The sequence below is a fragment of the Dama dama genome, chromosome 9, assembly GCF_033118175.1.
Source record: "Dama dama isolate Ldn47 chromosome 9, ASM3311817v1, whole genome shotgun sequence".
NCBI classification, from domain to species: Eukaryota; Metazoa; Chordata; class Mammalia; order Artiodactyla; family Cervidae; genus Dama; species Dama dama.
Window position 1 is genome coordinate 94411296 of NC_083689.1, and position 16464 is coordinate 94427759.

The 16464-nt window shown below is 40.3% G+C and overlaps 2 protein-coding genes across 8 annotated transcripts in view; both read right to left on the reverse strand.

Annotated features, from left to right (window-relative positions):
• ARB2A (ARB2 cotranscriptional regulator A) overlaps nt 1-669 on the reverse strand; it is a 391787-nt gene extending 391118 nt beyond the window's left edge. For all 7 annotated transcript variants that reach the window (XM_061152012.1, XM_061152013.1, XM_061152008.1 and 4 more), the window contains exon 1: nt 521-669. The gene's annotated coding sequence lies outside the window, so the exon portion shown is untranslated. The remainder of the gene's footprint in view (nt 1-520) is intronic.
• Nucleotides 670-11510: 10841 nt separating this feature from the next.
• Nucleotides 11511-16464, reverse strand: part of KIAA0825 (KIAA0825 ortholog) — a 423771-nt gene continuing 418817 nt past the window's right edge. The window contains exon 21 of the mRNA XM_061152014.1: nt 11511-16290. Within this exon, the coding sequence (XP_061007997.1) occupies nt 16173-16290 (118 nt within the window). The 3' untranslated portion in view covers nt 11511-16172. The remainder of the gene's footprint in view (nt 16291-16464) is intronic.

The window sequence follows — 16464 nt, forward strand, 5'->3', positions numbered from 1 at the left end:
AAAAATATACCTAACTTTATTTCAAAGTCAAAAGTCTTCAATTACGAATGCATCCCAGTGAAATATCCCACCAGAGCTCATGCAAGTTGCAAGTTTTGAGACCATTTTATAACTGCACTTTATAGTCTTCCGTCTGCAGCGAATGATAATTTTCGTAGAAAAATCTTTAACCAGAAAACTGCAATACATCCCCCACCCCAACCCACCGCCCAACCTGAGAACGCTTAGGAAGGCCCACTACGCTACAGTCTCCAAGTGGAAGGAGACTCATCCAGGGAACACACGTGTTCTGCCCCGCATCGAAAATGGAAACAGCAGGTGTTAAGCTGCCCATCGCATCGTGGTCCCGGGCAGAGGGCATAGGGGTGCGCAGGAATCGAGCTTGGCTCCGGGGACCCTCCGGCCCCCTCCCGCGACAGCGACCCCCGCCCGAGCTGAATCGAGGGGCCGGCCTCCTCCTCTTCACTCGGGCCCGGGCCTGCCCCGCGCGGGCTCACAGGCCGGCAAACGCAGATCCTACCTGAGCTCTGCCCCCAGCTGCAGGGCTGTGGGGGTTGGCGCGAGGAGGCGTGGCCTTCCAGCTCGCCAGTCGAACTCCCCCGTGCGGTTGTTATGACTTTCCCTCCCGGGAATCCGCGCCCCGATCAAGTTCAAGTTGCACTTCCGGGGTCCGCGGGAGACTGCAACGTCATCGCGCACGCGACGCCGACGGCCGCGACCGGCCGGAAGTAGGCGGGGCGTGGCCGCCGGCTTGGTGCCCCGGGCTGTAGGAGGGCTGGGATAGAGAGGTCTGTGGCAGGTAGAGAGTTTCCCTGTTGTTGCCCCGTGGGCTTTCTTCTCCTTTCTTTTACCCTTTTCTGCGGAAGTAAGGGACACTCTCCTTCCTGGGTGACTTTAGAGGACGGGACACCGTGAAGCCTCGTTCTCCAAACGGAATTTAAAAAAACAATTGCCAGAGTGCTCATGCAGCTAGTTGTCAACTCTCCCACACATGGTTTATCCCGCTTCATTCAACTCCAGGAATGACAGGAGGTGGGAAAGTCTAGACTGGAAGAGTAAATTTACCTCTAAATTATGACTTATGTAAAGTAGGTAGTTAAGCATAGGCTCCCTGACCCTGCTCTTTTTCCTATCTCCTGGCTGCTAATAGGATAGATTGGAAAGAGCTGTATAAAGCTATGGTTCCCATTGCTAACAGTGAGTTGGATCTAAACTCGGCCTTTATGGCAAAAATCCCTGATAGTAAAAATTACTCATGAAAATCCCCGAAAGTGAAGTCACTCAGTCGTGTCCGACTCCTAGTGACCCCATGGACTGTAGCCCACCAGGCTCCTCCGTCCATGGGATTTTCTAGGCAAGACTACTGGAGTGGGCTGCCATTTCTTTCGCCAGGGGATCTTCCCAACCCAGGGATCGAACCGGGGTCTCCCGCATTGCAGACACGCGCTTTACCATCTGAGCCACCAGGGAAGCTCCTAAGTGGTTCACAAAGTGCAGAATACCTGACGTTAAGCATAGACTCAAGGTCTTAATTCTTATGCACACTTGAATGTGAGACCTCTTAGCTATTTTATATGTTAGAATGAAAAGGGAGTTTGTAGCTATCTGGGCATTTCAACAATCCTGATAAATCCAAAATGCAACTCAGTTTTGCTTAACCATTTAACAACATTTGACAAAGTTAATCACATCCTGCTTTTTGAAACTTGAAACAGCTTTTTCATTTGAATTTTGTGAACTCACAGAGTTCTTTTGATTTTTCCTTTGCTGGATTCTTCCTCATTTCTAACCGTTAATGTGCCCCAGCGCTCTTCCCCTCTTGAGCCACCTTCATTCCCCAGGTGATCCCTTCTTTCCCGCCTTCGTCGTTTATATAGCATCACTATGCTGATGACTTCTAATTATCTGTTTCCAGCCATGAATTTGATTTCTGTACTAATGTGTCTGATTTCTATACTAATCATATATTTGATTTCTATACTAATTTCTATAGTAAAGTATCTAATTTTGTCAATGTTTCCACTAGGATGTTTAACATGTGTTTCAAACTATCTCCAAAACCTGTTTCCCTGTTCCTGTTGTGTATCTTTACGTCTCAGTAAGTGGTGTGTTGATTCTTACAGTTGTTCAGGTCATAGTTTGATTCTTTTTTCTCTCAAGTTTCGTATCCAGTCAGTCCTTCAGCAAAATCTGTTTGCTCTGTCTTCAAAAGGTATCCTAAATCTAACCAGTTCTTACCATCTCTACACCTACTATGCTGGTCCTCAATGGGTGTTCAAAGTGTCTGTTCTAACTGCTTCTATTCCTACCTCTATACAATCTAGTCTCCAATCGGCAACTGCAGAAATCCATTTAAAAAGAAAATTAGAATTTGTTCCTTCCCTATTCAAAACATTTAAGATGTTCTCTACTAAAAATAAAATCCAAAATTGTTTTCATACATCCATAAGATCCTGAATGATCTGACACTGGGCCACCCCAAGCTGCTGTTGAAGAAAAAGGTGGTAAGAAATAGTTTTGGAGTGAGGCATGGGAACTTGACCAGTAGTTTGGAGTTTTGGAAAAGGTAATCCTAACCGTGATTTAGGTTGGACAACAAGAGACTTGGTATTCTTCAGTGACAGAGTACAGAGATAATAACTGTCAAGTTTTTCCAGCAACTAGTAGACATGTTGGTACATGGCTAGGTGTTTTCCTTTGCTAGGGCTGCCATAAGAAACTGCCTCAAACCAGGTGGCTTAAACGATGGAAATGTATTGCCTCACAGCTCGGGAGGTTAGAAGTCCAAACCAAAGTGTATCTAGTGTTGGTTCCTTCCAAGGGCTATGAGGAAGAATTTGTTCCTTGTCTCTCCCTCGCTTCTGCAGGGATGCTGACAATCTTTGATGCCCCTTGCCTTGTAGCTACATCACCCCAATATCTTTAGCTTCACATGGGATTCTCTCTGTGTGCCGTCTCTGTGTCCAAATTTCCTTATTATAGGGACATCAGTCATGTTAAATTAGGGCCCACCCCAGTGACCTTGTTTTAACCTGATTACCTATCTGATGCCTTTATTTCCAAATAAGGTCATGTTCTGAGGTACTGGGCTTAAGATTTCATGTATCTTTTTGGAGAGACATAAACTCTAGGGTAGAATTATTTTGAAGAAAGGGAGAGGAGAAACTCTAGTCGAAAGGAGCAAACCAGTCAGTAGAACAAGGTTGTTTGAAGTAAGACACAAGAAGAGGAACTACATGGAAAGTTAGAGACGTTGGCTGAGCATTTGTCCCATGTATCAGGGAATGGCATGTTGGAATTTCTGGAGTTGGGTGAACCTCCAGAACAAAAATGTACAAAAGTACTATATGACACAAAACACCAGCACCTGGACATTTTTACTGAGGGAAGCATGGTCACAGTTTATGATAGCCTGTTCTTCCCACTCGTGAGGTGACATTGAAGGACCTCAAATTAACAGAATAAGTGTGGAACATATAAAAGTAAAAGGTGCAGAAGCTGAGACAAAACAAATAATTTTCATTTCCTTCTAGCCATATTTGTGACTCAGGAGTATGATGGGAAAGAACACAGTTTAGAGTGAATTAGAGATTTCCAGTCCAATATGTAAAGAGTTTGGAGCTTGAAAATCAGCATTTTTAATCTCACGACAAGAAAGAAAAGCCTAAAAAACTAAATTCAACAGCTCTTTTTAGATCCTTTAGAGAATCAAAGTCAGAAAACTGCTGTGCCTCAAATTAGAAAGACAGGAAAGGAATTAAAGAAAAGCATAGCTTAACAGGAATCAAACCCCATTCCTGCCAGAGACACTTAGAGGGCCCCAACAAACCTTGTGCACACCAGGACCCAGACACTCCACAGACACTGAGCCAGAACTGTGTCTGAGTGTCTGCTGAGGAGGTACGGGTCAGCAGTGGCCTGCCACAGGGGCAGGGGACCTGGGTGTGGCATAAGCCTTCTTGGAGGAGGTTGCCATTAACCCACCATAGAGCTGCTAGAACTTATAGAGGACTGGGAAATAGAATTTTGGAGGGCACACACAGAACCTTGTGCACCAGGACCCAGGAGAAGGGAGCAGGGACCCCACAAGAGACTGACCCAGACTTGCCCGGGAGTGTCCAGGAGTCTCAAGCGGAGGCACGGGTCAGCAGTGGTCTATTGCAGGGTTGGGGGCGCTGAGTGTAGCAGTGCAGGCATGGGACCTTTTGAAGGAGGTCGCCATTGTATTCATTACCTCCACCATAGTTTGGCCTCAGGTAAATAACAGGGAGGGAACACAGCCCCCCCCCCCCAGCAAAATAGGATTAAAGATTTACTGAACATGGCCCCGCCTACCAGAATGAGATCCAATTCACCCCTCAGTCAGTCTCTCCCACCAGGAAGCTTCTATAAACTTCTTATCCTTCTTCATCAGAGGGCAGACAGACTGGAAACCACAATCATAGAAAACTAACCAGTCTGATCACATGGACTACAGCCTTGTCTAACTCAATGAAACTATGAGACATGCTGTGTAGGGCCACCCAAGGTGGACAGGTCATAGTGGAGAGTTCTGACAAAATGTGGCCCACTGGAGAAGGGAATGGCAAACCACTTCAGTAGTCTTGCCTTGAGAACCCCATGAACAGTATGAAAAGGTAAAAAGATAGATAGGACACTGAAAGATGAACTCCCCAGGTTGGTAGGTGATCAATATGCTATTGGAGATCAGTGGAGAAATAACACCAGAAAGAATGAAGGGATGGAGCCAAAGCAAAAACAATACCCAGTTGTGGATGCGACTGGTGATAGAATCAAAGTCCAATGCTATAAAAAGCAATATTGCATAGGAACCTGGAATGTTAGGTCCATGAATCAAGACAATTTGGAAGTGGTCAAACAGGAGATGGCAAGAGTGAATGCCGACATTTTAGGAATCAGCAAACTAAAATGGACTGGAATGGGTGAATTTAACTCAGATGACCATTATATCTACTACTGGGGGCAGGAATCCCTTAGAAGAAATGGAGTAGCCATCACAGTCAACAAGAGTGAGAAATGCAGTACTTGGATGCAATCTCAAAAATGACAGAATGATCTCTGTTCATTTCTAAGGCAAACGATTCAGTATCACAGTAATCCAAGTCTATGCCCTGAGGAGTAATGATGAAGAAGCTGAACGGTTCTATGAGGACCTACAAGACTTTCTAGAACTGATGCCCAAAAAGATGTCCTTTTTATTATAAGGGACTGGAATGCAAAAGTAGGAAGTCAAGAAACACCTGGAGTAACAGGCAAATTTGGCCTTGGAGTACAGAATGAAGGAGGGAAAAGGCTAACAGATTTCCCAAGAGAACACACTGGTCATAGCCAACACCCTTTTCCAACAACACAAGAGAAGACTCTACACATGGACATAACCAGATGGTCAATACTGAAATCAGATTGATCATACAGATCATTCTGTATAGCCAAAGATGGAGAAGCTCTATATAGTCAGCAAAAACAAGACCAGGAGCTGACTGTGGCTCAGATCATGAACTCCTTATTGCAAAATTCAGACTTAAATTGAAGAAAGTAAGGAAAACCACTAGGCCATTCAGATGTGACCTAAATCAAATCCCTTATGATTATACAGTGGAAGTGACAAACAGATTCAAGGGATTAGATCTGATAGACAGAATGCCTGAAGGACTATGGATGGAGGTTCATGACACTGTAAAGGAGGCAGGGAACAAGACCATCCCCAAGGAAAACAAGTGCAAAAGGGCAAAATGGCTGTCTGAGGAGGCCTTACAAATAGCTGGGAAAAGAGAAGTGAAAGGCAAAGGAGAAAAGGAAAGATATCCCCATTTGAATGCAGAGTTCCAAGGAAGAGCAAGGAGAGATAAGAAAGCCTTCCTCACTGATCAATGCAAAGAAATAGGAGGAAAACAAGAGAATGGAAATGACTAGAGATCTCTTCAAGAAAATTAGAGATACCAAGTGAACATTTCATGCAGAGATGAGCACGATAAAGGACAGAAATGGTATTAACCTAACAAAAGCAGAAGATATTAAGAAGAGGTGGCAAGAATACACAGAACTATACAAAAAAGATCTTCATGACCCAGATAACCACAATGGTGTGATCACCCACCTAGAGCCAGACATCCTGGAGTGGGAAGTCAAGTGGGCCTTGGCAAGCATCAGTACAACAAAGCTAGTGGAGGTGACGGAATTCCAGTTGAGTTATTTCAAATCCTAAAAGATGATGCTGTGAAAGTGTTGCACTCAATATGCCAACAAGTTTGGAAAACTCAGCAGTGGCCACAGGACTGGAAAAGGTCAGTTTTCATTCCAATCCCAAAGAAAGGCAATCCCAAAGAATGCTCAAACTACCGCACAATTGCACTCATCTCACACGCTAGTAAAATAATGCTCAAAATTCTCCAAGCCAGGCTTCAGCAATATGTGAACCGTGAACTTTCAGATGTTCAAGCTGGTTTTAGAAAAGGCAGAAGAACCAAAGATCAAATTGCCAACATCCACTGGATCATCAAAAAAGCAAGAGAATTCCAAAAAAACATTTATTTCTGCTTTATTGACTACGCCAAAGCCTTCTTCAAGAGATGGGAGTACCAGACCACCTGACCTGCCTCTTGAGGAACCTGTATGCGGGTCAGGAAGCAACAGTTAGAACTGGACATGGAACAACAGACTGGTTCTAAATAGGGAAAGGAGTACACCAAGGCTGTGTATAGTCACTCTGCTTAATTAACTTATATGCAGAGTACATTATGAGAAATGCTGGGCTGGAGGAAGCACAAGCTGGAATCAAGATTGCCGGGAGAAATATCAATAACCTCAGATACGCAGATGACACCACCCTTATGGCAGAAAGCAAAGAAGAACTAAAGAGGCTCTTGATGAAAGTGAAAGAGGAGAGTGAAAAAGTTAGCTTAAAAGTCGACATTCAGAAAACTAAGATCATGGCATCTTGTCCCATCACCCCATGGCAAATAGATGGGGAAACAGTGGAAACAGTGTCAGATTTTAATTTTCTGGGTTCCAAAATCACTGCAGATGGTGACTGCAGCCATGAAATTAAAAGGGACTTGCTTCTTGGAAGAAAAGTTATGATCAACCTAGACAGCATATTAAAAAGCACAGACATTACTTTGCCAACAAAGGTCCATCTAGTCAAAGCTATGGTTTTTCCAATAGTCATGTATGGATGGGAGAGTTGGACTATAAAGAAAGGTGAGCACCAAAGAATTGATGCTTTTGAACTGTGGTGTTGGATAAGACTCTTGAGAGTCCCTTGGACTGCAAGGAGATCCAGCCAGTGAATCCTAAAGGAAATCAGTCCTGAATACTCACTGGAAGGACTGATGCTGAAACTGAAGTCAATATTTTGGCCACCTGATGCGAAGAGCTGAGCCATTTGAAAAGACCCTGATGCTGGGAAGGATTGAAGACAGGAGGAAAAGGGGACGTCAGAGGATGAGATGGCATCACCAACTCAATGGACATGAATTTGTGTAAACTCCAAGTAGTGGTGATGGACAGGAAGACCTGTAGTGTTGTAGTCCATGGGGGTCGCAAAGAGTTGGACATGACTGGCCGACTGAACAGGAAGCAGAAGCCAGTATGGGTAGAACACTTTAAACAGTAACAGATGAGTTGGCAGAAGCTCACTGTCCAGGTGAGCTATTTAAAATCCTAAAAGAATATGCTTTTAAAGTGCTGCACTCAATATGTCAGCACATTTGGAAATCTCAGCTGTGGAAAAGGTCAGTTTTCATTCTAATCTCAAAGTAGGGCAATGCCAAAGAATGTTCAAACTACCGTACAAATGCACTCATTTCACATACTCGTAAAGTTATGCTCAAAATCATTCAAGCTAGCCTTCAGCAGTATGTGAACTGAGAATTTCCAGATATATAAGCTGGTTTAGAAAAGATAGAGGAACCGGAGATCAAATTGCCAACATTTGTTGGATCATGGAGAAAGCAAGGGGATTCCAGAAAAAACATCTGCTTCATTAACTACACTAAAGCCTGTGACCTTGTGGATTACAACAAACTGTGAACGTTTCTTAAAGAGATGTTACTACCAGACCACCTTATCTGTCTCCTGAGAAACCTGTATGCAGTACAAGAAGCAACAGTTAGAGCCAGACATGGAAAAATCAACATTCAAAAAACTAAGATCATGGCATCTGGACCCATCACTTCATGGCAAATGGAAGGGGACAAAGTGGAAGCAGGGACAGATTTTATTTTGGGGGGTTCCAAAATCACCATGATAGTAACTGCAGCCATGAAATTAAAAGACATTTGCTTCTTGGAAGGAAAGCTGGACAGCATAGTAAAAAGCAGAGACATCACTATGCCAACAAAGGTCCATATAGTCAAAGCTATGGTTTTTCTAATAGTCATGTACGGATGTGAGAGTTGGACCATAAAAGAAGGCTGAGAACTGAAAAGCTGACGCTTTCGAATGGTGGTGCTGGAGAAGAAGAAGACTCTTGAGAGTCCCTTGGACAGCAAGGAGATCAAAGCAGTCAATCCTAAAGGAAATTAACCCTGAATATTCATTGTAATGACTGACACACCAATACTTTGGCCACCTGATAGGAGAGCTGACCCATTGTAAAAAACATCCTGATGCTGGGAAAGATTGAAGGCAAAAGGAGAAGGGGATGGCAGCAGATGAGAAGGTTAGATTGCATCCCATCTCAATGGACATGAATTTGAGCTAACCCCAGGGAATAGTGGAAATCTTCCCTGGTGGTTCAGAGGGTAAAGCGTCTCCCTGCAATGCAGGAGACCTGGGTTCGTTCCCTGGGTCGGGAAGATCCCCTGAAGAAGGAAATGGCAACCCACTCCGATACTCTTGCCTGGAAAATCCCATGGATGGAGAAGCCGGGTAGGCTACAGTTCATGCAGTTGTAAAGAGTTGGACACGACTGAGCAACTTCACTTTCTTTTTCTTTCTTTCAGGGGATAGTGAGGGGCAGGGGAGCCTGGCATGCTTCAGTCCATGGGGTCGAAAGAGTAGGACACAACTTAGTGACTAAGCAACAACACTGTGGACTACTCTAGGCATTAAAACTCATGGAGAGGTTTGAGAATTAAAACTCCCAAGTGGTTTCATTGGTTGTGGGAAGGAAGCTAGAACACTTTTGTGACTGTTACCTCCAGGAGCCACGTTGAAAATCAGGCAAAAATTCTCTTCTGACAGTGGGAGAGGAAAAGTGACCATTTTTAAATATGCCCAGAGCTCTCTATTTTCCTTGACAAAGCCTGCCTTTAAGGGAAACTGTTTTACCAGATCCTAACCAACTAGGTGCTTACCAGCCTAGTGGAATGAAAATACTCAACTCCAGACCACTCTAACCTTTGAAGTGGAAGGAAAGTGGACTTCACATAGAAAAAGAAGGGAACAGTAAGCAGAGAGATGAAAATGTTAAGAAAGATTCAAAAGGAAATGCTAGAAATCTAAAACATACGAAATGAAATGAAAAATACTTCTGGTAGTCTGACTCATACGTAGACTGAACACAAACAAGGAAGGAATCTAGGTTGAGGATATGTCAAAAGAAACTTCCAAAACTGAAAAACAAAAAGAAAAAAGAATCAAAAAGCTGAAACAGAATACCCAAGAAAGTGGGAAAATTACAAAAAGTTTAGTGTGTGCCTAATGGGAATGCTAGAAAAAGAAGGGAGAAAGGAATAAAAAGGAACTATTTGAAGTAATGACACAATTTTTCAAAATTATTGACAGACTAAAACCCACAGATCCAAGAACTTAGAGGAGTCTAAACTAGATAAATACTAAAAAATTACACTTGGGCATATATAATAAAACATTAGAAAATCAAAGACTATGAGAAAATTTTGAAAGAAGTCAGGGAAGAAAATAATGCTGCCTACAGAAAAAAAAAAAAAAAGTGAGTTTTCAAACGTCTTTTCCAGAATCTATGCAAATAGAGAATGGAATGATATATGTAGACTTGAAAGAATAAAGCACCAATCTAGAATTTGATGACAGTGAAATTATCCCTAGAAATAGAGGAAAAATAAAGACTTTCTCAGACAAAAATGGAGGGACATTGTCACCAGTAAATTTGCCCTGGAAGAAATGTTAAAAGAAGTTCTTCAAAGAGAAATGCTACAGATCAGAAATTTGGATCCACCTAAAGAGTTTATGAGAAGGAACAAATTATAATAAAATCTTGTTTTTTAACTTTGCTTAGTTGATGTAACAGAGCACTGTTCAAGGTAATGTGAACATTGTAGTCTGTGATTATAGCTTATGCGATGGCAGTGCTACCAAGGACTGGAGGGAGAACCCACGAAGCATTATTGTGTTATTGGAATGTGGACTTAGGTAAATTATAAATGTGTATTGCAAATCCTAGAGCAGCCATTTTAGATCATCCAAAAACAGAAAAGTTTGAATTGATACATTAAGACAGGATGGAAACTGGAATTTTATAAATGTTCAATTAGAGAACACCAGAGGAGGCAGAAAAAGTGTGAAGACCCTAAAAAAGAAGAAGAAATGAACAGAAAACAATGAATAGAAGCAATGAATAGAAAACATTTAAAGTAGTTTAGATCATATTGGACTTTTAAATATCTAAAATTGAGAACATTCCAAAATATCCTAATGTAAACAGAAAAGCCATAATGCAAGACTAGTATATAATCTATGGGTAAGAAAAAAGATTTGACAAAACAGGTTTGAAATTTCTGCTTATTTCTGCCAACCCCAAGTGCTACATATTCAGTGTAGAAGTCATATGTTAACACACACATACACACACATATATAGGTATGTATATAAATAAAAGAAACTATGAATTTTAAAACTTGTCAAATCATCATGTTAAAATCATGTTTTCAAGTTGAAAAGGGTACCTCTTCATTGGAATATTATTTAATAGGACTGAGTAATTCTTCAGTCTCTTTTTGGCACTTTTAATGAACTTTCTCTACCAGTTTACATCTCAAGTCTGAACTCTCTTATTCTTAGTTCTCCACAGTTACTTCTTTAAGCACAAATTTTAGTCTGTTCTCTTCTTATTCTAATCCTTTATACACTTATGTCTCTTGTGGCCAACATGATTATTCCCAAATATCCTCAGAAATGTATCTACTTCCCAATATTCACTGGGACTTGGTATATTGAATATGGTCCGTAGGCTTTAAGATATATTCCCACATTCTTATAATGAGATTTCCTTACACATACACACACACACACACACACACACACACACATGCACACACACAGAGTACATAACTATAATCTGAGCTGTGAGTACAGTTATGTGATGAGCTGTGTGAGTTCTCCTAATTAATCTCTGAATATAAAGGTGGTCTTGAAGTCTTCCCTCAAACAGAGTTACCTATTCTTAAAAGAAAAGACAAGTCCCTTAAGAGATAGGGACTGATCCCAAGCTAATTCATTGTTTGAATCATTAGACAAGACTTAAAGAGCTATTATAACTAAGTTTAATGACTTCAAATATACTCACATTGAACGAACATGCAGGAATTCTCAACAAACACTTAAAATTTACAATAAGGAACCAAATGGAAATTCCATTACAAAGCTACAAAAGAATCCCCTCTTCCTGAGTTTGAGTGGGATGAGTGACTTGCTCTTAACTACTAGAATTTGATAAAGGGGATGTAATGTGCATGATTAAATACATGTGATTTTGTAACACACAGTTGTTAACATTCACCTTGCAAGACTCTCTGTTTCTTACTGAGCAAACAAGAGGCCATTTTGGCTAGACTCAAATGGCAAGAAACTGAAGCCCTGAGTTGGGAGCCTGCAAGGTAATGAATGTCGTTAACAACAATGTGACTTAGAAGCGGCCTATTACCCAGTTGAACCTCAGATGAGTCCAAGCCCTGGCTGACACCTGCATTGCAGCCTTGTGAGGTCCTGAGCGGAGAACCCAGCTAAACCATGCCCAGACACTTGACACAGAGGCTATGGATGATAAATGTGTGTTGTTTCAAGCTGCCAAGTTATGATATTATTGTTCATTCTATAGTAATTACTAATACAAGTCTTTATTCTTATAAGTAGTTATTATGATATTTTGAGGGGAAAAGGGATTTACAGGGCTTTGGATTCTTTAAATTCTGGAGAAACAAGTGTTTCCTGCTCTACTGATGATGCTGTTGTAAACATTTCTCAAAGGCAAAGCAGGTAGTTTTTATTGTGTGGAGTAATCTTTGATACCGAATATACAGGTCTCATAGTTCCCCAATAAAATTTAAAAGCTTTCAGTCATCATGTTAAGAAAGTTTATTAGTAGAGATTCCACTTACAGCCGTGTGTGTGTGTGTGTGTGTGTGTGTGTGTATAGTATAAAATAAAGTCTACCATCATAACCATTTTTAAGTGTATGGTTCAGCGGTATTAAATACAGTCATGTTGTTGTGAAACATATGTTCAGAACTTTTTTCATCTTGTAAAACTGAAACTCTATACCTCTTAAAGAACGCCTCTTTTCCCCTCCCCGTAACCCCAAGTAGCCATCATTCTATTTTCTTTCTATGAATTTGACTACGCTTAGATGCTTCATATAAGTAGAATCACACGGCATTTGTCTTTTTCTGACTATCTTATTTCACCTAGCACAGTGTTTTTTTAAATTATGCAATACTTCAAGAATCATGAAAATCATTAAAAAAAAAACATTTTTATAAGACATTTCTGACATAAACTACCTGAAGCTCCCTTTGGCTCAAGAATCTGTGAACTGGGGTAATAGGATATTTAGAGTAAACAGATATTAGTAGACAAAACAGGGACTTATGTTTCCCATTTCTTGGTTGGTAGTCTGATAACATTTTTTTCATAGAGATGACAATCTAAAATATCTGAAATATACATTATCATCTATACAGTTGACTCTTGAACACAGGGGTTAGGGGTGCCTATCCTGACTGTGTAATGTTCCAACTGACTCTTCATAGCCACAGTTCTGAATCTACAGATCAGCCAACTGTATGTTATGTAGCAGTGTGGTATGCATTTAGTAAAACATCTGCATGTAAGTGAATCTATACAGTTCAGACCTGTGTTGTTCAAGGGTAAACTGCATTTTATTAAAAATTATTTCATATTGTTTTAACATTGCTAGGCCAATAATAGATAACTCTTTATAATTACATAAAAATACAGTTAAACAAAACACAGAAGGAATATTTTATAGGAAGATAATATCATTGTAATAAGCATATACAGTTATTAAATATAACTTCATTCCCATTGTTTCCATATACTAAAATGAATGTGAGAAAGAATAACTGTTTTGGAGTACCACTTTTTATCATAATTTAAGAAACATCAAAGGTAAAGTCAATGATCTGACAAATCAATGACTTGTCAGTTAAATTCCCAATTATAAATTTTATTGTTCACAGCTAGGACATGGAAGCAGCCTACATGTCCATTGACAGATGAATGGATAAAGAAATGGTGGTACATATATACAGTGGAATATTACTCAGCCATTAAAAGAACTCATTTGAGTCAGTTCTAGTTCTAGAGCCTGTTATACAGAGTGATGTAAGTCAGAAAGAGAAAACAAGTATCATATATTAACATATATATATATATGGAATCTAGAAAAATAGTACTGATGGGCCTATTTGCAGGGCAGGGATAGAAATGCAGACAAACATACAGAACAGTCTTGTGGACATAGCAGGGGAAGGAGAAGGTGGGAAGAACTGAGAGAGTAGCAATGAAATGTATACATGACCATATGTAAAATACAGAGCTAGTGGGAAGGTGCTTTATAACACAGGGAGCTTAAACCAGTGCTCAGTGACAACCTAAAGGGGTGGGAGGGAGGTTCAAGAGGGAGGGGACATATGTATATTTATGGCTGACTCACACTGTATGACAGAAACTGGTACAGTATTGTAAAGTAATTATCCTCCAATTAAAAATTTAAGAAAAAATAAATTTATTGCACTTATAACTACAGTAATTTAATAGAGCCATGTAGACCAGAAATCAAGTGAAAACTCTTGTCTCCTTTAACCTCATCTCATTCTCTCCATATTATACATCTTTCCTTTTGAAAGGGAGCCATATAGAATTTTTTTTAATACAAACTAAATCACTTTCCAGGATTAATACAGAAATGCACAGATTCAATTAAAAATAGTGTTAACAGATGATCTTTAGATACATTAGGCAAAAGAACCCAAATGTGAAATCCTATAACTTTATAAGATGATTTTACTTAGTTTTTGGATCAGTCTTTTTAACTATTTTAGTGTCTATTCTAGCATTGACAGGCAGACTCTTTCCCACTGAGCCACCAGGGAAGCCCTTAGTGTCTATTCTAATAAAACATAGTTATGCAGCATTAGTACATCCATAAGCTGAAGGAATAAAAGTCAACTGTTGCCTTATGTTGGTTGTTATAGTAACTGTTAATAGGTAAGACTATACAGAAAGTCTAATTCTCACAAAAGTTTCTTACCAGTTTGTAAATGGTCTTCAACAGAATTTTAAGAAATTACTTCAACCATGTCTTAAAACACTTGGTTTATGATTATACTGGCCAACCAAAGTAAAATTCTTTGAAAAAAAAAATGTGTTATTTGGCAAGCAGCTGACTACATGGCCATTCATGTGTTTTTATGTAAGGAAACAATGCAAGAGATTTTCTAAGGTGGCCTCTGCCAAGCTTCAGTCTTTGCAAAATGCTCAAGTACTTTCCTTTGGAAATTAGGTAGCCTATACACAGCTTATAAAAATCACAGAATGTGAGGGCCTGAAGAACCTGAGAACCTCGGAAACTATGATGTTCAATGTCATATGGTCTAAAATAATTCGTGATATAGGGCTTCTCCCAGATGTCCTATAGATTGCTCAACAGTCTAATTGTCTTTGCTGTTTTTCCACAATGACAGTCATTTAAGCAATTGTGTTTATTAACTGTCCACTAGATGAATAACTCTATAGCAGACATTCGGGGTGACTACTGTTCCAAAGGGAGTCTTCAAATTACATCGTAAAGCCTTCGATGGCTTTTTAAACTAATATCAGGGACTGATCGGAAGGATATAGTAAATACAACTTTACTTGGCATAGAAGGCACTAGAACATATTCCATTTCTTTGTGTGTCTGTGCATGTGTGCATCAATGTAATGGAAATAAGAGAAGTAACAGAAACTCTGAAATTACAGATAATGAACTGCTAGAGTGAGTTTTGAACATGACTTTGGGAGAAAGAAGATTTCTTGTTGGGAAATATGACAGGTGTGTGGCTCAGATGGCAGGCAGTTCCTTGAACTTGGCGCCTCTGGGTACAGGTTCTGAAAGCATATGATTAGAAGTTTGAATGTGATGCTTGAAAAATCACTATAGACACGTAGATTGTTGCTATTTAGTCACTAAGCTGTGTCTGACTCTGCGAACCCATCAACAGTAGCCTGCCAGGCTCCTCTGTCTACGGGGTTTTCCAGGCAAGAATACTGGAGTGGGTTGCCATTTCCTTCTCCAGGGGATCTTCCCGACCCAGGGATCTAACCAGCAACTCCTACATTGGCAGATGGATTCTGTACCACTGAGCCACCAATGAAGCCCGCCATAGGCATAGATATTACTAAAGTTATACTTCAAGAGAATGCTTTTTGTGGCTCTGATTAAAATAAATTGGATGAGGAAGAAGCGATGGGAAAAAGAGACTGGTACAGTGGTGATATTAAAGGCAGTCAAGATCTGGACTTGGGTTATGGCTACAAAATTAATTTGAACTTTTCAGATGACCCTCAAGGGGCCAAGTGATTCCAACTTAACATTCAAATGTTGCATTTAAAAATCCTTAGGGAAAAGATTTCCAAACATTTTGCCTGTTGTCATAGATACTTGAAGACTGAAGGAAAAAAAAAGTAATTCAAAGGGAACACGAGATGGCAGCAGTTATATCATATTAAGAGAAAGGCTGAGGAAAGAAAAAACATTTGAAATTATTTTTAAAATGAACAATATATAGCATTTTATTCTTTATGTGCTGTATTCCTTTTCAGCTCAGCGATTACTCATGGTTTTCATGCTTCACAGCACTTCAGAGGTTCATTCTGACCAGAGTAGAAAGCCTACTCCATTACATGTGATCATTTCCTAAAATAAAGCTGTTGCTGTTTTCTGCAGATTACTGTTCCTCTGTCTTATCTGAGGCAGAAGAGTCCTGGATGGTGCACATAAGTTTTAGATGTTCCAGCATTGCTTTTTCTTCCTCTTCTAGTTTTTCATCCTTCCTCATTTCCCACCTAAAAGAAAAATCACATCTTAGCATTTTTGTAACTTTCAAACTACAGTCAACACTCAAGTTATTCAGGGCTTGAGCATGTGTACTCACTGGTTTATTGAGTGCTTCTCCTTCTTTATTCTTTTACTCACTGTCCCTTACAGTTCACAAGCACTGCGTCGGCAGAGGAGCGAAG